Consider the following 22258-nt stretch of genomic DNA (forward strand, 5'->3'; position numbering starts at 1 on the left):
ACTTAGAATTTTGTGTAAATGTCTTCCTCCTGTGTCTCCATCCCATTGCTGTTGCCATATCTTGACAATTTCTCAACGTACAATATTCCATCCTTCCGTTTTCTACCGCTTATCCTGTTAAGGGGGGGGGGGGGTGGAGCCTATCCCAGCAGCCTTATGGCAAGAGGCGGGGTTCACCCTGGATGGATCGCCAATCATCACAGGGCCAACACACATAGACAGACAACCATTCACACTCACAAGCACGCCCACGGACAATTTAGGGTATTCAGCTTTGCCTAGTCCCCATTTGCATGTCTTTGGACTGTGGGAGGAAGCTGGAGTACCAGAGAGAACCCACGCAGGCACAGGGAGAACATGCAGACTCAACACAGGAAGATCCCGTGCCTGAGCCGGGGCTCGAATCCGGCACCTCCTTGCTGTGAGGCGACAGTGCTGACCACTGCACCACCGTGCTGCCCAACGCATAATCTTATTTTTCTCTAAATTTTACAATGCAGTTCTTTTGTTTTCAGCTTGGCTAGCTTGTTCACTCTTTCAGTCCCTATGATACCAATGTGAGCTGCCACCATCTTGAATATGACCTCCCTCCCATTTCTACATTTCCTCTCCATGCCTGGTGATACTGAGTCACATGACCTTTCTTGATTTGTTTTGCTCCATCTACTCCGAGGCCATCAGAATGACATACATTTCTAAATACATGTGCACATTTAACCAGTTCAAAGCCCTTCCACTATCTCACTCTTAAATACAGGGTGAGATATGCCTGTGCAGGCTGTCACCGGTTCTTATGTCTTGCATTTTGGTACAAAACTGCAGTTAAACTCCGGTCAATAAAGTACACTCTAAATGGGTTGTGGTGCTAGTTTTTCATAATGGCCGTGTTTGTTCATCAACAAGACGCAGAGTCCTCCTGTCTGTTTTATTGCATAATGCTGAGAATGCAGCAGGTTGTGCTTTTTAAGTGTTTTGAGGGAGGGTCTTATCAAACAGATATGAGCTCGGCTGCCCTTTAAAACATGGAACAGCTGACAGAGGGATGAGACACAAAGCATCACGGCTGCAGGTAAGACGTTCACCCTCATAGTTACTCTTGGAATTAACAGGTCAACATTTACTGCCCACATTGCAGCTGTTCATCTCGCTAATGACTGAGCTTTGTGGTGTTGCTCCACATTTCAAATGTAGAAACTATTTCAATAGGATACCAACTGAAGAACTCTGAGAAACCCACAACCTCATTTGAGAACCCCTGATCTAGATCAGTGCTCTCACTGTCCATCATCTCAACATGACTCAGACAGCTTCGATTCACTTTTTGGATTATTTACCACAGTTGGTTGTATTCAGTTCATTTAATTAATTATTTTTTTGTTTGTTTTATTTGTTTTCCAAATGTAAAGTCTCTAAAAAGAAAAAAAACAAAGTAAAATCTCTGTATTGCCCAGATAAATATTAATTTAGTTTTGCTTCATCTGGATAAGAATGCCTCTGAAAGCAGTGTTCAGCAGCTGTGAATATGAAGGGAATTTTCTGGGAAAAGGTGACTCACAAATTTACAAAAAAGTTACTACAATACAAGCCCTTTACCAAATAATTAACAAGACATCATATACATTTGCGAAATAAATAAATGATGTAGATTTGTTATCATGTTGATTAAAATATTCTGACATCAGTGATATATTTGACACTAGGTCAGATTTCTAGTGTTTAAATGTCTCTGAAGAACTGAACGCAACCTAGGAGGTTTCCCAAAATCCAAAGCCCAAATCACAAACTTCATAAAAGCCACATCACACTGATGCGATTCTCCTCTGTTGTTATTTCCGTGATGTGTGAGGGTCGGTGGACTAGGACAGAACAGTGAAAGAACACACCTCAAACAAGTCCAGCTGTTCGTGAGATATATTTTCACACTGGATTGGATGCCACATTTCCTAAAAGTCTGTGTGTGTGTGTGTGTGTGTGTGTGTGTGTGTGTGTGTGTGTGTGTGTGTGTGTGTGTGTGTGTGTGTGTGTAAAGATAAAATAATGTCAGGGGAGGAGCTGCTCTGTTTTGCAGGAGACAGCAGCAGGTGCAATGGTTCCTTTTCACTCTCATCAAAAGCGGCGGACACTCAGATATCCTGACATCAAGCCATGAGGCAATGTTTTCAACCGAGTAATTTCAAAATGCATTAATTAATTAATTAGACCTCTCTGTGCCAAGCATAGTTAAAATAATACACAGTATATCACATGAATGTCTAAATATAACCAGATCTTTATGTTGTATATTTTATATTTTTATTTAAATGACTGATTGGATTATTTTGTCCATGAACTGCAGTACTGGGCCACACCACAAATGGACTCTATTTCTTCTTTGTGGCTTTGTGAATATTGAAATTAACAACTTGGAAAGCCCTCAAGCAAAACGTGTTTTAAGATTCTAATTGTGGAAAAGTTTCGAACACAAGTTTGGCCCTTGTTTAAACACCAGTGGGGCCGAAAGTCATACATTGAACAAACACAAAAGAACTAAAACGAGAAAGCCTTTGGGAATGCGATCACAGTATAATGTGTGAATTTGCTTTTCCTCTTCCCAGCCATGGCCTCCAGTCTTTCAGTCCTCCTGTGTGTCCTGTGCAGTCTGAGTGTGGCTCAGGCCCAGCTGAGGCTGTTTAACCTGCGGGCCAGTGACCTTCCCTCTGGCCTGCTGTGGACTGTAGATGCTTACGTCAAGGTGTTCTGTGGCTCAGCAGACCTGGGTAAAACAGCAATCCGTGAGGATGATATCAACCCTTGGTGGGGGGAGGAGTTCTCCTACTTTAAAGGCCAACAAAATGATGTTTTGAGGCTGGAGGTGTACGACAGCGACTTTGTCTTCGATGACCTGCTGGGGATCTGCCAGAGACAGATCAAGCAGGGAACCCACGAGCACGAATGCTTCCTGAAGAAAGGTGGCACCCTCCATTATGTCTACACCCTCGGCTGAGATCTGTTCTTCCTTTAAAATAAGTGCAGAATGTAATTCTCTCAGGCAGAAGATGGAGAATCTTCAATGTTTATGGTGTCTGCCCCCATAACTCACTGATTCAGGTCTGACCACACTGTTAACAACCAAGATTAAAACTGTCTCTAAATCAGTGAACCTAAGTCTGGTCCCTTTGTCATGACATTGGTTGGCTTTTATATTTTCCCGCATTGTGAAACACCTCAAGGGTCTCTCCTTCCACATTCTTGGACACAGGTTCTTTATGGTAATGATGCAGAGTACAGAGAGGTGCAGGTGTGGGTTGCTCTGTCTACAGTAGGGCAAATGATGGAGAGACTGTAGTCATCTGGACTTCTGAAATAGACTCCATGATTTGTTATTACATTGAGTGAATTGATAGAACCCCGTAAAAATACTCCTGATGTGTTTCGGGCGTTGCTGAGATTAAATTTCTGAGCAGTGGCATCACCAAGGAAGTCACACACGGATATTTGAGACATTTAGCTAAAATTAAATGATTAAACACACAAACACACAGAAAAAGCAGAACCAATCTTTAGAAATCTTTATTTACTACAAAATTCAGTTAATGGAAATATAACTTTACATTGAAAGGTATATTAAAAGGTTAGTACACATAAAACATTATTGCAAGACAGAAATGTAACTGATGTACTTGAGGGTGGAGACTGCGATGATGACGATCTAGTGAGGCGCACTATGACCTCAACAGGCAAGCACACACAGCGCTCCTCCAGTGCTTCAAGCCTTTACAGTCATGGATGGGAACTGCAGAGGCAGCAATAACAACAACTGGACTTGCTGACCGAAGGAGAAATATGATGGAAAACAGAGCACCTGCAGCCCGAGGGTAAGCTCCAGCACATGTCGTGATCCCAGCCTCTACGTTCTCTCCACCGAGCAAGCTGGAATAGCTTGTGCCTGTGTCCGATAAGAGTCAATGAACTCCCAAAAAATGGTGCTGATGCTGTTCAAATGGGACGTTCTAGACAAATTCAGTTTATGAAGTGCAACAAATGGACACTTCCTATTTCAATACACTCATTTTACCATCTAGCCCTCACTGGTGGCATCCATGGTTAAAACCTCTAACTGTACCTAACAGCGGATGCTTTGACACTTAAGACTGTGAAATAACTAATTTATATTACAAATACGATAAAATTCCAAATGACACAAGAAACCAAATAAAATGGAACATAACACATTGTAAGATGCTGACTGATTTCAATCACACAATTAAAACAACGTAAACGCGGTGTGAAGACAGTCTGTATAACATGAGGAAGAAGACATCTACAGGCTATAATGCTCAAAGTCAAACAAGTGAGATGATGACGTGTTCATTAACATCCACAGGTGTCTATGTTGTCAAAAATCTGTATTTGTAAAATGGATGCAGAATGAAACATCATACGACCTGAGTTCAGCTGATAATTGCGAAATAACATGTTTTGGTAAATTTTATTTAGAATAATAGACCTGGTTTAAAAAAAAACAACACATTAGAACCTACAAAATATTTACTGGTTCCCTTTACAAAATACAAAATATATTTGTGCATTTTACAAATTTTAAAAGGCCAATTGGTGTTATTTAGTAAAATCTTAATTGGGCTTTGTTTGCATTTTGCATAGTGAATAATTACAGAAATTCAAAATGTGGAAAATGAATGAAAAGGAACTGAAAACATTTACTTTGGCCATATTATTACAAAATGCAAACTAAATGTTCCCATTTTTCTCAATGAAGTATAGGAAAATAATTAGAGTACAAAAATGTACATTCACCACCACCAATCATGTTATATGGCTTTTTAAGAAACAGTAAAATTAATTTGAATGTGGTCCCAGCAAACTGTTCCTGTGTAATTGTTGTGGACCTCAATGCCACTATGATGTCACAAACACAATCAAAAATACAGTTTATGTTCACATAAAAATAGTAAAAGGTAAAAAAATATTGATTTCTTTTTTTAACTTCTGTTTAAAAGTTTGTACTTTCAGAAACAATACCTTAAGAGAGAAAAGGTATGAATAATGAGGCTCTGGTTCTGAGTCTCATCACCGGGGAAAACGGAGACACACGCACACACACAAAGAAACACATGTTTGCGCAGCTATTCTTGTAGGGAATTTCCACTGACTTTCATTCATGTGGACGATCTAAGTCAATCTCTAATCCTAATCCTAACCTAACAATTCACACCTTAATCAGGAACTCAGAAATAATGTTTTGCTGCTTCACGACCAGTCTTTGATCCCATGAGGACCAGAAAAGGTCTCTAATGGGTTAAAAAAAAACACAAAAAAATAAAAAAACATCCCACACACAGACAGACACGCAAAAAAACACAGGCTACCACTGGAGAATTTTGGTATCAGTGTCAATTATCCTAAACTCTGCGGTGACGCTTAGATTTACGAGATGGAGTTACCTCGGTGCGTCTCCTCTTGCGGAGACTTCTCTTCTCAGCTGACTGAGGGCTCTTCACAGACTCCTCCTCAGAAATACACTCCTCTGCTCTCAATAATTTAGCAGTGTGGCGTCTGGATTTAGCGCGAGGTGTGATTGTGACTGAAGGAACTGACCTTCCCCTTAAAACTTTCTTTCCAATCACTATGGGTTCTGCCTCTTCCTCTGAAGTCGTCTGCTCATGTTCTTCATCTGTATCCATGACTAAATTCAGGGCATCGTTGTCTTCACTGGTATTCCTATCAGCTTCCATGTTCTCAGAATTCTCTTCTTCATCGCTCTCTAGCCTTGTTATCTTTTGACTGGCAGGATATTCAGCATCACTGCCATCTTGGTTTTCATCTGATTTAATTTGATCCTCTTCCTCCTCATCAATGGCCACCTTCATTTCATCTTCCTCCTTCCCATCATTTTCTCTGTAATCCACCCTTGGTCTTTTTCGTAATGATCTTCGTTTTGGAGTTTGAATTTCTTCCGAATTGGCATCCTCTGCAACAGTTTTGGTACTTCTTCTGAGGCTTCTACTTTCAACAAAGGAGGGGTCTACATTTTCATCTTCTATACTCTCTGGTAGCTTGGTTTCCTCTTCTTTATCGACTGCCTCCGCAATTTCTTCATCAGCGGGATCAGCTGCCTCCTCAGCCTGGTGCTGTGCAGCACCTGCTGAGGCCACGGCCTCATCTGCAGTTGATGTTTCCTCTGTTCCTTCTTGTTCAGTCAGTTCTGGTGCCTCCTCCTCAGACTGTTGTGTGTCCTCTTCCTGCTGCAGAGTCTCTGCATCTTTTTGTGTTACAGCTGGAGATTCTTGCTCTGCCACGACAGAGGTATCATCAACAAGTTCCAGTTCTTCAACAACGGGAGTCTCCTCGTCAGGTTTGGTGGGTTCTATGACTTGAGTTTCCTCTCCCACAGCTTCCTCTTCTGCAGTTTTCTCCTCAGCCTTCTCCACTGATGATTCTTCTGTCTGAATAATCGTCTCACTTTCTCCTTTCTCTGTCTGAAGCTGGATGCGAGTCATTTTTGCTTTACGCCTAGGAGTGGTACGAGTAGATTTGCTTTGTTTCCTCAAACCTCTTGTTACCTCGGGTGGCTCGTCTGCCTCAGATTCCACTTTTTCCGTCTCAACTTCTGGCTCAGCTTTTTCTGCCTCCTCTTCCTTCTCTTCTGTCGTCCCTTCAGCATCTCCCCCCTGAGCTTCTTTCAGCACTACCTCAGTCTGCATCTCTTCTTCTTCTGCCTCCTCTGATCGAAGTTGCTTCCTGGTTCTTTTGGATTTACGTCTGGGAGAGGCAGGTGTGGAAATCGTTCCTTTTCTCAGAACCCTCGTTTCTGCAGGAGCCGTCTCTTCTGCGTTTTCTTCCTGATGGCTTTCTGCGATTATTTCATCCTCTTCCTCAATGTCAACCTTTCCCTCATCTGTAGCCAGAGCCTGTTCAGCACTCTCAACATCAGCAGTTTCCACCTGCTCAGCTGTTCCTGTCTCTGAAACAGAAGCAGATTCCTCCCCTGGTGTCTTTTGCTCTGTGAGGGATTCCTCTGCCACAGACTCGACACCTAGGTCAGTATCTTCTTCACTCTGTGCTGCAGCATCCTCTAAAGCCTTTTCGTCTGCTGTCTCGTTTTCATCTTTCTCCTGATCCTCTTCCAGTGTTTCATGAGTTTGCTCTACGTCTGCCTCTTCATCTGCCTCTTCTTCCTCCTCATCCTCTGAGAGATGTTTTCTGTAGGCTCTTTTAGATTGACGTCTAGGAGTGGCAGGAGCAGATGTCCTTCCTTTCCTCAGAACTCTTGCTTGTGCTGTTGGTTTGTCTGGATCATTAGTCTTTTCCACAGAGGCGCCCTCGCCACTGCTTGCCTCATGTTTGCGTTTTGTGGTTCTGGACTTTGGTGTGGTTTTCACTGTTTTCCCCACACTTCTTAGAACCCTTCTGTCCACAAGTGTTGCTTCCTCACAGTCAGCCACTCCCTCATCTACAGTTGGTGTCCCTTCAGCACTTTCAGCAACAGGAGTTTCTACCTGATCAGCTGTTGCAGTCTCTGAAGCAGTAGACTGTACCTCTTGCTCTGTGAGAGATTTCTCTGCTACACATTCTGCTTTTTCTGTCCCAACTTCTGACTCAGGAGTTTCTTCTCCCACAGTTGCTGCTTCCTCTTGATTGCTGTTTTCTGTCCTTCCATCTTTTTCTTCTCCCACAGTTGCTGCTTCCTCTTGATTGCTGTCTTCTGTCCTTCCATCTTTTTCCTCTCCCACAGTTGCTGCTTCCTCTTGATTGCTGTCTTCTGTCCTTCCATCTTTTTCCTCTCCCACAGTTGCTGCTTCCTCTTGATTGCTGTCTTCTGTCCTTCCATCTTTTTCTTCTCCCACAGTTGCTGCTTCCTCTTGATTGCTGTCTTCTGTACTTCCATCTTCGCCTTTCTCCTGAGTTGCTTCAACAACTATTTGAGTCTGAGCCTCTTGCGGGTCTTCTTCTGCAATGACTTCTTTGCCTTCCTCTGGTGCAAGTTGTGCGCGGGCTCTTTTGGATTTGCGTCTCGGAGTGGCAAGAGAGGATTTTCTTCCTTTTCTCAAAACCCTTGTTTCTGCTGTTATCTCGTCTGAATCCGTGCTGTTTTCAGCTGAAGCCCCCTCCTCTTTAATTTCTTCCTTCTTGCTTTTTGCCGTTTCAGATTTCGGTGTTGCTTTCACTGTCTTCCTGTGGCCTCTTAGAACCTTTGTTTCAACAGCAATTGTTTCCAATTCTTCCCTTTTGGTTCCCTCGTTAGAAGTCAGTGTGTCTTCATCGGTTGCTGTCTTTGAGGCAGCAGACAGATCCTCTTCCAGTGTCTCTTGCTCTGCCAGGGATTCTTCTGCTAAAGGCTCAACGTTTTCTATCCCAACACCTAGATCAGTATTTAGCTCTGTCTGTGTCGCAGCTTCCTCCTCGTTTTTTTCATCTGTTCCCCCTGCCACATCTTCCTCCTGAGCATCTTTCAGCACTTCTTGATTTTGCTCGTCTTGTATCTCACCTTCAGCACTCTCACCATCAGCAGTCTCAACATGTTCAACTGTTACGGTCTCTGAAGCAGCAGACGATTCCTCTTCCAGTGCCTTTTGCTCTGAGAGGTTTCCCTCTGCCACAAGTTCTACTTTTTCCTTCTCAACTCTTGTCTCTGCATTTTCTTCCATCGGAATTGCAGGTTCCTCTTCATCCTTTTCTTCTGTTTTTTCATCCTTGTCCTTTTCCTGGCTTTCCTCCAGCACCTCTCGAGTTTGCTCTACTTGGATGTCTTCATTTGCATCAGTTTCTTTCTCTTCTTCTGTTGAAATCTGTGTCCGTTTTTTGTATTTGCGTCTCGGAGTGGCAGGAACACATTTCTTTCCTTTTCTTAAAACTCTTTCGTGTATTATTAGCTCTTCTGTGCTTTTCTCTGCAGCTGCCTCCTCATCATGTCTTTTTGTGACTAATGTTTTCCCTCTTCTCAGACTTCTTCTTTCAACAACTGGTGCGTCTTCCTCCTCACTTAGTGTCTCAATTTCTTTTTCTGTTAAGACTGCCTCTTGCACACTTTCTCCAGTAGCAGTTTCTGATGTGATTGAGCATGTGGTTTCTTCTAATGCTGCTTCATTTGCAACATCCTCCAGGGTCTCATCAGCAGCCTCTCCTGCTGGAGCTTCCTCGCTTGTGTCTGAAGTACGGTTCTCTCTCTCTTCAGGAACATCTTGTTGCAACAGGCCAGCCTCTGCTGCTTCTTCTCCTTGATCTTCCACCTGATCGGTATATTCATCTTCTTTCTCAACAGAAGTCTTTTCTTGAGGGGGCTCCTCAGCTACCTTTGTCGTGTCTTGGATGCTGAAGTAGTTTTTTTTCACGTCCATTAAAACTACAGTCACTTGTTGGATATCAGAACGCTGGGATGGTATGTCCTCCTTCAACTGTGCCGCAACTGCCGGGGCTGTTTCCCCTTCATGTGATGAATCAGCTGTAGGCATGTCCAGTGCAGGTTCAGGTTCGTCTGTCTTATCTGCATCTTCTGCCATTTCTGTTACAGTTACTGGTGCTGTCATAGTTACTTCCTCTATAGGAGTTTCTTCTCTCTCCATCTCCACGCCATGCCCCTCCTTGGCATCATCCTCATCATTTTCTGTTAACAGCTCTTCAGCTAAACATGCCTCTGCCTCATCTTCTGTCAAATCAGCTGACGTCGATTCCTGTGGTCCCAATTCCTCTTGCTGCATTTTTTTGCTTCTTCTACAAACAACTTTTCTCCCACTTCTCAGCATCCGTGTTTGTCCTAATGGTTCATCTTCAGCTTTACTCCTTTTACTTCTGCTGGATCTGGTTTTCGGTGGTGTTTCCACTCCTGCATCCCCCTCAACTGCCCCTTCATTACTGCATTCTTGAACTGAGGCCTCTGCCTCCTTGTCTTCTAATATTTTTGATATGACTTCTGACTGCTCTGCCACCTCCTCCACTTCTGGCTCTAAACTCTGCTCTTGCTTCAGTATGGCGTCCTCCTTGATTTCTTCTCCCATCTCCTCCCCAATCATTTCCTCTGTCACTTCACCTGTCTTTTCTAAAGCAGCTTCCTGACCTGCATCTTCTGCCTCAGTTTCTTGCTGCTCTTGTTCCTGGATTTGTTCAGCTGATGTCACCTCAGTTTCTTCTTTTTCTGTTGCTGTCTCATCTTGTTCTTCTTGTTTTCTCCTTCCTGCACTTTTACATGGTGTGAGTACGACTGTTTTCGTTCCACTTCTTAGAACTCTGCTCTCAACAACTGGTGTGTCTTCCTCAGCTCCCTCAACAGACAGATTCTGTTCAGTATCATCTGTTGCCGGGGTGTCTCCAGGCTGTTTCTCTTCTGCTGCCTGTTCAGCCACAGCGGCACTCCCTGCCTCCGCCTCAACACCATCTGTTTCTGCTTCATCCACCTCCATTTCAGTTCGAGTCTCTTCAGTTTCTGTCACATTGGAAATTTCTGCCTTTTGAATTTCAGAACTGCATTTTTCAAGGTCTTTGGTCTCTGTTTCCTCCTTTTCCACTTCCAGGTTTTCAGGCTCAGGAGATTGTCCCTCTGCATCAGAACACAAGGCTTCTTTTCCTTCTGCTTCTAGCGCAAGTGCAGCTCGTTCCTCACTAGCATCTGTTTCTTTTGTGCTGAGATGTTTCAAATCCACTAAGATGACGGTGGCTTTCTGGAGCTTGGTGGTTTCAGTGTCTTTCTCCTGAGGCTCTTCAGCTTCTGGTGTGGCCGTCTTGTCTTTGCCAACCTCTTCTATCACAGAACCTGCATCTTCCTCACTATCCTGTAGCACCATATGTACCGTTTCTGTCACTTCTGTAGTCTTTCCCTCTTCCTGTGTTTCATTCACATCCAACTTCACCTCTGTCAAAGATTCCTCGGCACTGTCAGCGCCACCTTCTTCCACCGCACTTGGCTCCACAGTTGGCAGCTCTTGTATTGGTTCAATGATCTCATCTTGTTCAACCTGGCCCTGGATCTGCACCTGTTCATCTTCTGCTTCTTTGCTTGGAACACTGTCTGTTCCCAGATCAGCTTCATCAGTCTTGTCTTTTTGGTGCCTCTTTCTGCCTTTTGTGGATTTGACTTTACGACTAACTCGATGTCTGCCTCTCAGAACCACAACAGGGGCCTCTTCTGTCTCATCATCAGAGCTTGCAGCTTTTTCAGGTATTTCTGATGTCTCAGTCTCAATTCCTTTCCCATCCTCTTTTGGTTGAATAACAGCGTTTGCTTCTGTGTCTGGGAGCTTTGTAGCATCGCCTTCCACCACAGAGTCTTCCAATCCTGACTTCTCAAGGATGTCTGTTTCTTCATCTGTCACATGTTCTGTCTGTTCTTCCACTGTTTCCTCTGTTTCTTCTGTACCAGTTTCAACTGTCAACTCTGCTTCTTCAGTTGTATGACCCTCTTTGTCCTCTGACACTTCAGTAATCTCCTTAGCCACTTCATCACTTACTTTCTGACTGCGTCTGTAAAGTCTGCGCTTCAGTATCGGGCTGGTTACAACAGTTCTTCCTCTCAAAACTCTACTGCCATCCTTGGCTGTGGGTTCCTCATTTTTGCTGTTCTCTGCCCTGCTGTGCCGCTGAGATTTCCGTCTGGGGATGCTGCTTTGTTTCAACTCTGCTTTCTTTTTTAAGACCTCAACTTTAGTTGCTCTCCCCACTTTCTTCAGGGCATCTGCATCCTTGAATACCTCTGGAACATGCTTACAGACTACCAGCACTGTCGTTTCTTCCTCCTGGGGCTCTTCTGACTTCTCGATTTCTGACACATTCTCAACTGTAATTTGTGGCTCACAAGAGTTAATAATTAGAGGCTTTGTGCCATCCTCTTTTTCTTCTGTCTCCCCCTCCTCCTCTTCTCCTTCAAGGTCTTGTGAAGGCAGGACAGTGGCTGGTTTGTCTGTCACAGCAGATGCTGCTTCTTCAGGTGCACTATGAGCCTCATCCTCTTCAGTGGCCACATCAAGCATAACCTTCAGATAAATGCAGTTGGCTTGGTCATGAGCATTTATGTTATCCTGGTCATGTAGACAATGCAACTGCCAATAAAAGCTTGCATATACACATACCTCCATCTGCTCCCCTTCAGAAACTTGAAACACTTCTGTCTTCTGTTGCTCCAAATTTTGCTCCTCTGGAGTTTCTGCTTCAATATCTTCAATTCTATCAGATGTGAGAGCAATTTAAAAGGTTAAAGAGTGGGAGGACTTAATGGTCAAGCAACACAAGTTATGAGAATGACACAAGACAAGACATGTTGTGAGATATTTCCCTCTCCCTAAATAAGTGTTGTTTGGTTAGGTTTGCTTGGGACAGACAGGGTGAATCTCTTCATAATAAGGTATGAAAATTAACACAGTCGATTAAAATGACTGCTGAGGTCAGTTACCTAATGGAGAATGAGGTATAATACATTTTAATGAACTTCAGATGACATGCGTGACGCGCTGCTACCTGATAACTTTTCGTGACTCGACAATCTTATCTCCAGTCTTCTTTTGTTTTGAGCCGCTGCTTCGACTCCGGGCTACGACAGGCACTCCTTCAGCCTCTGAAACAGTTGTTCCAATCAACATTAGTTCAAATGTGTATACATTTTATTACAATGTAGATGTACAATTATGAAATGCTTGCCTTTGGTCACTGTCAGTAGTGTCACTTCTTCCTACAAATCAAAACACACTTCTTATAGAAATGACTTGTTTCTCATTTATTGTGTGTGAAACTTCTAAGTGAAGATAATAAAGAAATGTACCACAATTTCAACTGTGCACTCCATGGATTCAGCTCCTTCTATCTGCGTGGTAATTGCCTCCATGACCCTTTCAGTCACAGCAGTGATTCCGTGAGATTCCTCTGTGAAGGACAGATTCTTGGATACTGCTGAAAGAGAGACATACCAAGTCAGACATATTTTAACGTTCAAACATACAGAGATTTTTTTGCATACATAGATTAGATGATTGGATCAACATTCTTTACTCTAATTCATTTATTGGCCAAATACAAGTGGCTGCCTGTGTCTGAATGATATACCATGGAGATGAAAAACCAGGTAAAACACATGAACGTGATTTAATCATTACTGAGTTGTATAGAACAGAATTTAGCATCAACAATGTTATTAAGTAATTGGGTTTTAGGTGAACCCACACTGTGTTTTCTGTCTCTGGTTCAACATATTTAAGTATCTTTCCTAGTTTTTGAACGAGGTAATAAAATATTTCTTACCACTAAGATCCATGGTCTGGATCTTTTTGCTGATATTGTACCTCTGGTTTGGCCCACCTACATTCTCCACCTCCCACAGGAGGTCTGTGTCGCCAGGATACTGGCTAAGGAACTTCTTACACACTGGGGACAAAGACAAGTGAATAAGAAATAAGGCACTTTTTTAGAGTTCTACAAAATATTAGCAAAACGACAGCATTCTGTTACTTAACTAAAGATTATTTCATTGACGTCAGTCAGCAATAATATACCTTTGAACATGGCTTTCGTGAGGGGGTACCGCAATCCCAGGCAGTCCTCTTGGAAAGTGAGGACAAAATCCTCCAGCATCTGGAGCCCGAAGCCTTTACCACGGTGACATTTTCGGACAAATATGGAGTCCATCACAGGAAGCTGATAGCTTCTGGTTGAAAAAGAATTACACAGGGTACCTGCACCGGAAATAAAAAGAAATATGCACACCAACATAAAGATGAATGGCGATGAAAATATTACATTACAACAGCTTCATGTAGCTTGGATGCATGAAACTGACCAACAAATCAACTGCTGTTAAAATACCTATTGAGTCAATGTCTGTGGTGACTGATTTATTGAACATCACATAGATTACCAGAGGGTTTGACTGAGTAGAAGCCAATAGCTTCTCCATTACTCCAGTAGATTTTTGCATAATCCTTTTCCCCGTGGCAGAGAAAGGGAAGCTCCTCCTCAGTGTTAATCTCCTTGGCTCTGTAGATCACCCGATTAAGGATGTATAAGACTATTCGCTCTCCAAATGTGTCCACCTGAAGGGAACACACACAGAAAAAAAAATTTAATTGTGGAATATGTCCTATTATGAAGGTTCTTTCCAAGAGTAGCCACTTTGACAAAGAGATTCTGTAATAGAAGCGTAAACATGGCTCCGTCGTTACAGCTCTTTGATTGTTTAGAGAGCCAAACAACAGCGTTGTCATGTTGTACACACTGCGTGGATTTATGCATCCTCGGGGTCTCTCACCACTCCACAGCATCAGAATATGTATGAGCTGTTTCATCTGTCACTTCGTCGTCTAAAAATATATTTGAAAGCGCCATGAGATGAGCCAATTGCCTGGTCTTTCCTCTGAGGCTGCAGTCAGTCACCCAACATCTGGGACGCTCTTTAACGTAAATGATCACCAACTCTCTGAGAATGCCAATATTTCCGCTGGAACTACATGTGGTTTTAGCATTATTAGTATGTAAATTGGACTTTGTTTGCGATGTAGCTCATTTGCATTGAAAGAGGCTATATTTTACTCCAATCCTGAGCATATTCCCTCATTTGTATACTTGCAAATGGCACCAGACCACCAAGACTCTGTTTGCCTGGCAGTGCAGTGAGGGCTGTGTTTTACCTTTGAGGTTGCTTTCTAAATTATGCAGGTTTGTTTTTATTTTACTCTTACTTGCACACATTTATTGGATGCAAAAGCAGTGCTATCACTTCAGGTGAATTCGCCTCGAGATGGTTGTCTGCAGCATGAGTCTGATCAGAATAAAAAGGAACAAATGGTAAAACATCTCCTCATACCGTTACCGCTCCATCTCTAGAATGATCTGCTGTCTTCAGAAGATCGTCTACTGTCCACCACCGGTCCAGCAGGTACAGAGCCACAGCAGTAAGTGGGTCAGAGGGAGAAAACAGGGCCAGGATCCTCTGTTTATCACTGGATCCATACAGAGGAACGTAGCCTACTCTGGAAATGACAATGCTGACCTGAGGACAAAGAGGAGTTAGGCCAGAAAAACATTTAACTCAATGTTCAATATGCTTGTGAACTGCATTTTTTTGGGGGGGTTCCACAGGGAAACATAACTTATATAAGACTGTGTGTATCTGCTGAGTGTGCAGTTAACACACACAAATGCAAGGATGGGTCACTAGCTTTGCCCTCGCTGAGAAAATACAGAGAAGAGCACAGGCCCTAGTGCATTGGTGACCGCGAATAACAGCAAATAACAACTGTGTTTATGTTATTCATTTCAGCTCAGGCCAGGGATGGTTTTCTTCTCGGTAATGTACAAATCAAAATGTAGTAAACTGAACCTGTGGGCCAGAAACCATAACACAAACTGAACACTGAGTTTGCAGAACCATTCAAACCCCTATCCACCCTTCCTCCTGCGTCCCTCAATGCGACGGCATTCCACATTAGACAGAGAAAAAGAGGCCTGTACTTATTTTTAGGATTTATCTTATGTTGCAAAGTGTTTCCCCTAGGAGTTAAGGGACAACTAAGATTGAGACATTGCATGCAATGTCAAATTTTTCAGGAATTTTTAATGGCACAACCAATTGTAGAGTTAACATCAGCTGAGGGTGCTTGAAATGCAAATCAAATATGTCCGCAGGTGTCAAACATCTTTTGCTGCATCATGTTTACACACGCCTGTGACACAGACAGGGGCAAAACACCGTCACACAGAGCCAGTTTTTGGCGCACGTCACCCTCATCTGTCCTGTCAGACAGGCTTGAGCTCGGTTTGCAGCAATCGTTTGGTCGTCTGGCCTATTTTTTTCCACAAGGGAACATGTCGAATCAGACAGGAAGTAAACATTGATGAACGGCATGGAGGGCCTGTAAAACACTCTGGTCTCTGAGTTTTCTGAGCAATATCGCATAGTGAGAGAGACTTCTGGAGTTAACGATGTATAACCATCTTGGGTTTCAGACAGCACATTCTTGTTGGGAAGCATTTATTAACATAACTTCATCAGCCCTTCACTTGTGTCTCCTCTGCCATGCAGCACAGAGTGGAGCTGTGTGAGTCCCACCCTCAGTGAAACAGCAGGGCAGACAGGGACGACGCAACTATAAAACTAAAGCACCACGCAGCAGAGACGTCGTTTCAAACCTCTATGCTTGAGATTCTCACTGACCTGAAATAAATGACTGCACATCAAATAGGTCGGCTAAATAACAAATGAATCTTCTTGTTGGTTTCGCTCACAATGGGACTCCCCCCTCCCCCCCAAGGCAATGGGAGGGGAAACAGTGGTGTATGCTTTGTGCAGCACACAAAGGGCTCCATCTTATGCCCGCCACACAGCCTAGCGCAGCTGTCGTTGCTAATTTATGCTGTCAGCACTGATGTGGCAGGCCACCAAGTAATGAACCAATGTATGGAAAACATTGTACGAGCCCTCCTTGTGGCCTGTCAGCTTGTCAGCAACAGTTGATCGCTCATGGACCTTCCTGACTCTAGGAGAACATTTTATACATTTCCCACCTGTCTGACATGCAGTATCGGCACCTACTGGTACCCTCCTAAATCACATCGCTCAAAGCTGCAATTGTGTTTCACTTGACACCAAACTGTGTGATGTGTGCGTTGTTACCTTGGTGGAGTCGGAGAGGGTGAGGTGCTCTGGGAAATCAGGGTTGCTGTAGAGGAGGTTGTTCATGTAGTTGTGAGCCGACTCTTCCAGGGTGGCCTGGCTAACATCAGCCAGCAGATCCACAGGGAACTTCATCCCTGTTCAAAATACATCAGTCGGCCATGAAAGTCATTGTCCCTCCAAAGTACAGTAATGAAGGTGCTGTCTGTCAGCACCTTCATTACTTCGACTAAGGAAGTTACGGTTTGAGTTGCAGTTTGTCAACTGGATCATATGGAAACTACTAGGATGGTTTTCATGAAACTTGGAGAGGTGGAACACAAGCCAGGCTGACAAGAATTCACATGAAGAGTGAACTGACAGAAACTGAGGGGTTGTCTTCTGCTGTCCTTTCATAGTTCTGCATGTGTCATTCAAACTTTGGATTCATAACATGAAGTATCACCTTTGTCCAAAAATGAACACTTTTTTTTTTCCCTACAGAAGGACTGCAGGGATTAACTAATTATCTCTCATGTCTCTAACTCAAACAGTCGTCTGCTCAGCTAATAGCTGCTAATAGCTACTATGTACTGTTGCTGGGTAACGATCCTATCCACCTGCCACAACATATCACACTAACACTTAGTGATCTCTTGTGAGACTAATAACGTGTGAAAGTTTGAGACCCGTGATCCTGGTGCCATGTGCATTGTTGCTGAAGATTTTGATTGGACTGGCCTTGGAGGGTTGCGTCTTACCAGTTAGGCCGAGAAACATCTGATATTTTAAATCAGGGAAGACTACATTTGTTCAGCACAATTAGGAGGGCGCCTGCATAGGAAATGGCCAGGGGGGGTTGTGCAGGAGGCAACTATGCTGGGCTGACATGTACGTGTTAGGCTACATCTCGTATGTTTTCATCTTCCAAAAACACACATTTGGCCATGTTTACTCCTAATTTCCACCCTGGAGCAGAGGTTTAAAAACTCTTGAAATTTCATTTGTGCCTCCCCCATCACGCAACCAAACAATAGTGTGCCTGCCACATCATGTTCAAAATGTACCGAGATGATCTTTACTGAACCCGAAGTCACAGCGGTTACAACAACGGGCATGTTTGGACTACATACATCCGTCTTTATTCCCATCCATCTGTCTATCGATGTCCCTCTCCATCTTTATCTGTTTTCCCTCACTCTGTCCCACTTTTTCTAGAGTCAGGGTCTGTTCGCTGTTCCTGCATTTCAAAAAGCAGTTTTTTGTCACCAGTGTCAAATATGTGCTTGCTGATGGGGAATAGTTAGGTCTCTTTAAAGTAAACCAATTTAGCAAGTGGTTGTAGACTTCATCTATTACTTCTATGATGATTTTATGATAAAATAAATAAAACTGACTTGGCTTTCATAGAATCTAACCTGGTAGTGGAGACAGAACAAAGGTCTTGGGTTTGTTAGGTACAAGTGATGAGGTCAGAAAATATTTTGTTCTCTGCACTTTAATCGCTTCCTGGTGTTTGTGATGATTTTCTCTCTCTCTTATTATGCATTCAGATGCAGCTTGTAAACGCCAAAATTCAGTGGAACTTCAACAAGGACAAGCAGAATTCAAGCATGTCACACTACACAAATCAGACCAGCAGATCCTTCTAGCATGTTTCCACTTTACCGCTAGTTTGTTTTGCCAAGTCAGCACAGCCCTTACCCAGTGGAGAAGATTGCCTCTCACTGGTCCAGCACTTTTCCTCTGTTGTGATAGGAAAGATTTAACCAGGGAAGGCTGCCCCAATAGAGAGGAGGAATGTAACGGGGTACGATAGCTATTATTTAACGGAAAATCAGATCTGTCAACAGCTCAGACATAATGTGTTTGTTTTTCTAGCCACTTCAGCATTGAAGAACATAAATTGAAGAACTGGACTGGTTCAAACCAATGCTCGGTGGCTGGCTCAGCCGGCTGTGCCATGCTAACTTGGCAATGTCAAAACATAAATAGATCAAATGCTCACTGGATCTGTTGGTCCAAACTCCCATTTTATTGAGTTTGAATTCCTCAATTTTCCTTAATTCAACTACACTTTGTCAAACCTGTAGACTAAGATGGCAAATACATCAGTTCAATTAAAACAATGGTTTATAAATGAGCTTTTTCCTGCGCCAAACTACTGCTATTGTATCGTCCAACATCTAGTTCCGAGATCTACGTTTTTTTTCCAAAGCTGAATGACAAGACAATATCTGAAAAGTGCTGATATGAAAACGTTTTCACAGATTATAATTCAGACAAATGAGACAGGTATAATTAGCCATCATATTCCCACCAAAATTAGTGTACTAATCAGTGCACTGACGTAATTTTGGACAATTACATTTTTTCTTAAAATGCATACATGTCTGTCACACCACAGGGCAGGGACTTGTTCTGTCTGAGGCCTCAGTTGCAGCCCCTTTACTTTCAGTACATGATGTTCTGATAACAAGATCATCACGCAAGCATGTAAGGAGCCCGCACTGCATCTCATTTTCGACAAATACGGGAAAAAATCCAACAGTGAAAATCACAACTTCACTCATTGATAAGCAGCTCACAGGCAGTGTTGCGAGATAATACAGACATGAAATCGGAGGGCGCCCTCTTTCACTGGCGCACAAAGACAACTTGGGTGCGTACTTTTCACTTCCTTCGTGCACAAATAGCGCATAACGCGATTGGACAGAGAAAACGTGTTAAAACAGGTATGAGGGACAAAAACAAAATGTTCACAGTCAGAATATGCGCGAAAATAGAAAGGAACACAGAGTTCCACAGAGTGAATCGTCGGAAATGTGACGGGGGATGGGCTGTGTGCGTGCTTGTGTGTATGGGGTGGGGGTGTGTACTCTCCAGAAGCCACGCTGCAAGGGATGAGGTCTCCCTACAGGACTCTAAAAACAACTTTCAGAAGAAATTGGATCTGCAAAATCAGCCACGACCTTTTTAACACGAGTTCCAAATTTCATGTTCGTCTGTGGAATTAAAACAATTGCGCAAATGACTTATACAACTTTATGCGTGGTTGTAATCACAGTAGTGTTACGCAACACATTTTACCCCCCAAACCAAGCTGAAATAAATCCACCAACAAACAATTGGCTCCAAATGACACTTGGTAAAATATACACATTGCATTGTTATGTAAGAATTTTTTCTTCCCGATATAATTTTGCCATTAAATTTTGAATGAGCCGGGCTGGGCTAACTAGGTGCAAATGAACTGACTCCCACTGTTCACACCGAAGCTTTGAGCACTGGATGTACCAACGACAGTCTATTTAATACCCGCTTAGTTTCCCTCCAGCAGCGCGGTCCTCCTCATTTCCCCCTCAGTGAAAAAAAAAAAAAAAAAAAAAGACCACACGGCTAAACAGCTCAAAATAATACACACCTACTCACCTTCAGTCTTCCCCGGGAAAGCCTCCTGCCCTTACAAACTCTCACTATTCAGTTTAAACTCCGTAAACACGTTAAAGGTTTGTGTTATTGTTGATGGGACGTTTTGCGCATGCTCCGCTCAGGTCGCCAATCCTGCGCAGCTGCCTTATGTAACTATGTAATCCCATCTAACCCCCTATAACCCTAAAAATCACTTAGGCCCGCTATTGTTATGCGACAGTGGCTGGTTTCGTGTCATCATCATCAGGAATTAAATCTGTATTTGTAGCTTTTATATAAGATAACTAAATTAATAATATAAAAACAGACAAAGCTCACAATTAGCACATTAAAATTACAAGGTTCACGTAAGGAGGGAAGCCTAGTTTATTAGAGAGAGAGAGAGAGAGAGAAGAAGAAGGTGTGTTGAAATGAGCAGAAAATGGGCGTGAGACAACAAGATCCATTTTACAGGATTTGTTTTCCATGCTTCAGGCACTATTGACTCATTTGAGTGTGGTTTCTTCTACAATAAATGAAAACATACACAATCAATAAGCAAATCATAAAAGAAAAAGTTCAATAGCAATCTTTCGTTATCAAAAGTAATCAACAGGCAAACTGTGTAAATTACTTAAACATGCAAATTAAAACTGAATGGAAATAATCTACTCACGTGACACATTCAGGATCCAAGTAAATAGAAGAACACCGGGTTGTGACCTGCTCAGCCCATAATCAAAGCATGAATGGCTGCAATCAAGCCACTTCAAACCACCTGTGTGAGTGAGCCAGGCGATGGAGGAGCAACAGGCCTGAATACCTTGGTGTAGTTTCAGTGCACCTCTGAAGTTAAAAAACGTCCTCTCTGTCCGTGAAGCATTTCTTCACGTTACTAAGTAACTGCATTGTATGAAGTGATTGCTTTTACAAGAACTTCCTTTTTGAATTTCACTTGACACCTGAACTTCAGTGTATTTCACTTTAAAAACAGCAGTATTTACCTCATGCCTGACATTCGTGAATATTTGTGAGTCGTGTGGTAGTGCGCATGAGTTGAGCTGAGTTCAGTTGATATTCACCTCACAGTTAAACAGCTCAATAAAAGTAGAATGTACTTATTGTAAAATAGAAATATTTAGAATCCTGATACTATCCATATCTACACACAGACACACACACACACATTCATGCTGCCATTCATACTCATCAGCAGTCAGCTGATACTCTCTGCTCTGGACTGAGGAGGAAGGTCATGGAGCTGACCAGCTGAATGGCTGTGTGTCCCCTGTTGCTCTGCAGAGGCTGGAGTGGTAGCGGTGGGGTGCAGCCTCTACAGAGGACCCTGCAATTTTTTTTCTGCACCCTCTCCAGTAGCGCAGTCTGGGTTTCATAACATCCCATCAGAAGGACGCTATCATGCTCCAGACATGGCCTGACCAGAGCCGTGTTGATGGGCATGCTGTATCTCTCATGTCACAAAACAAAACAAAACACCTTACACATGATGGCGAGATAGATATGCTTTTTTTCAGACTCAATGTCCATACAAAAATAAGATCAGAAGACACACATGGTCCAGTCTTGGCTTTAAATTCATGGCATTCAGTCTCTAAATCCTCCGTTATCGTTATCCTCCTCAACACAGAGGGTTCAGCCTCCCGTAAATGAGTCATTGTGCTAAACTTCAATCATCCTCACCTTTCGATTGAAATGAAATAGCACAAATTTACCAGTAGGGGGCACTGCGTGATCAATTAGAGTAAATTCTTTTATGTGTTGATCGGCATGAGATACCACTACACACCACTAGGAGGCACTCGATGACCTCAAATACTTTCGCCCGCGTCTGAGACAAAGAATGACCCCACATGTCAATCAAAACAACCCTAAACATTATATGAAGGCTCTCAAGAAGTGAATGTGTGTTCAGCAATACAGAAAAAAATAATACTGTTGTGATGAGAAATAAAAAAATCCAAAAGGGTTATTTCTAATGAGACAAAGGAGAACAATACATTTAATGAGAACTTGATAGTGTTATGGCAAACTTGCTGTAGACATTTGTCCGACAGGGACTAAATGATCCAACCTTTGGTCTCCTGAGTAGGTTATTAACTGACTTCACCACCAGAGATATGATATGATATGATGACATTGTGACTAACTCTAAGAGATTCTGGATCCAACACTGAGCAAAAAGTAAACCTTACACAGAATTACAGAAAGACAGTGATTAACACTCCAGACTCACCATTTGACAGATCTAAAAATGGTTTGAAA

General features: G+C 42.9%; 2 protein-coding genes across 5 annotated transcripts; one reads left to right on the forward strand and one right to left on the reverse strand.

Annotated features, from left to right (window-relative positions):
* Positions 1 to 2596: 2596 nt before the first annotated feature.
* Positions 2597 to 2983, forward strand: LOC147258987 (perforin-1-like). The gene has a single exon (XM_086207814.1). The coding sequence runs from the start codon at positions 2597 to 2599 to the stop codon at positions 2981 to 2983; it is 387 nt and encodes a 128-aa protein (XP_086063940.1).
* Positions 2984 to 3537: 554 nt separating this feature from the next.
* Positions 3538 to 20755, reverse strand: LOC147258988 (uncharacterized). 4 transcript variants are annotated; one of them, XM_086209142.1, is made up of 11 exons: positions 20652 to 20755; positions 16586 to 16722; positions 14777 to 14962; positions 13832 to 14006; positions 13470 to 13649; positions 13219 to 13341; positions 12743 to 12870; positions 12622 to 12652; positions 12442 to 12538; positions 12057 to 12150; positions 3538 to 11960 (listed from the first exon to the last, which is right to left on the reverse strand). In XM_086209142.1, the coding sequence occupies exons 2-11, from the start codon at positions 16718 to 16720 to the stop codon at positions 5400 to 5402; spliced, it is 7710 nt and encodes a 2569-aa protein (XP_086065268.1). In that variant the 5' UTR covers positions 16721 to 16722; positions 20652 to 20755; the 3' UTR covers positions 3538 to 5399. The 4 variants fall into 4 exon arrangements, with proteins under 4 accessions (XP_086065268.1, XP_086065269.1, XP_086065266.1 ...); XM_086209143.1 differs by lacking the exon at positions 20652 to 20755 and adding an exon at positions 19997 to 20141 and having other exon boundaries at positions 12743 to 12867; XM_086209140.1 differs by lacking the exon at positions 20652 to 20755 and adding an exon at positions 19997 to 20141.
* Positions 20756 to 22258: the final 1503 nt, after the last annotated feature.

The sequence above is a fragment of the Aulostomus chinensis genome, chromosome 7 (assembly GCF_037954235.1).
Source record: "Aulostomus chinensis isolate RoL2024-O1b breed Wild chromosome 7, RoL_Achi_v1.0, whole genome shotgun sequence".
NCBI classification, from domain to species: Eukaryota; Metazoa; Chordata; class Actinopteri; order Syngnathiformes; family Aulostomidae; genus Aulostomus; species Aulostomus chinensis.

Excerpts from the sequence above, each read along its gene's own strand:
- LOC147258987 (XM_086207814.1), top strand. The coding sequence starts at position 2,597 with ATGGCCTCCAGTCTTTCAGTCCTCCTGTGTGTCCTGTGCAGTCTGAGT.
- LOC147258988 (XM_086209142.1), bottom strand. The coding sequence starts at position 16,720 with ATGAAGTTCCCTGTGGATCTGCTGGCTGATGTTAGCCAGGCCACCCTG. Across the intron at positions 14,007-14,776 it reads CTAGAGATGGAGCGGTAACG|GTGGACACATTTGGAGAGCG; the intron begins GTATGAGGAGAT and ends TGTTCCCTTCAG. Across the intron at positions 13,650-13,831 it reads CTACTCAGTCAAACCCTCTG|GTACCCTGTGTAATTCTTTT; the intron begins GTAATCTATGTG and ends TTTCCGGTGCAG.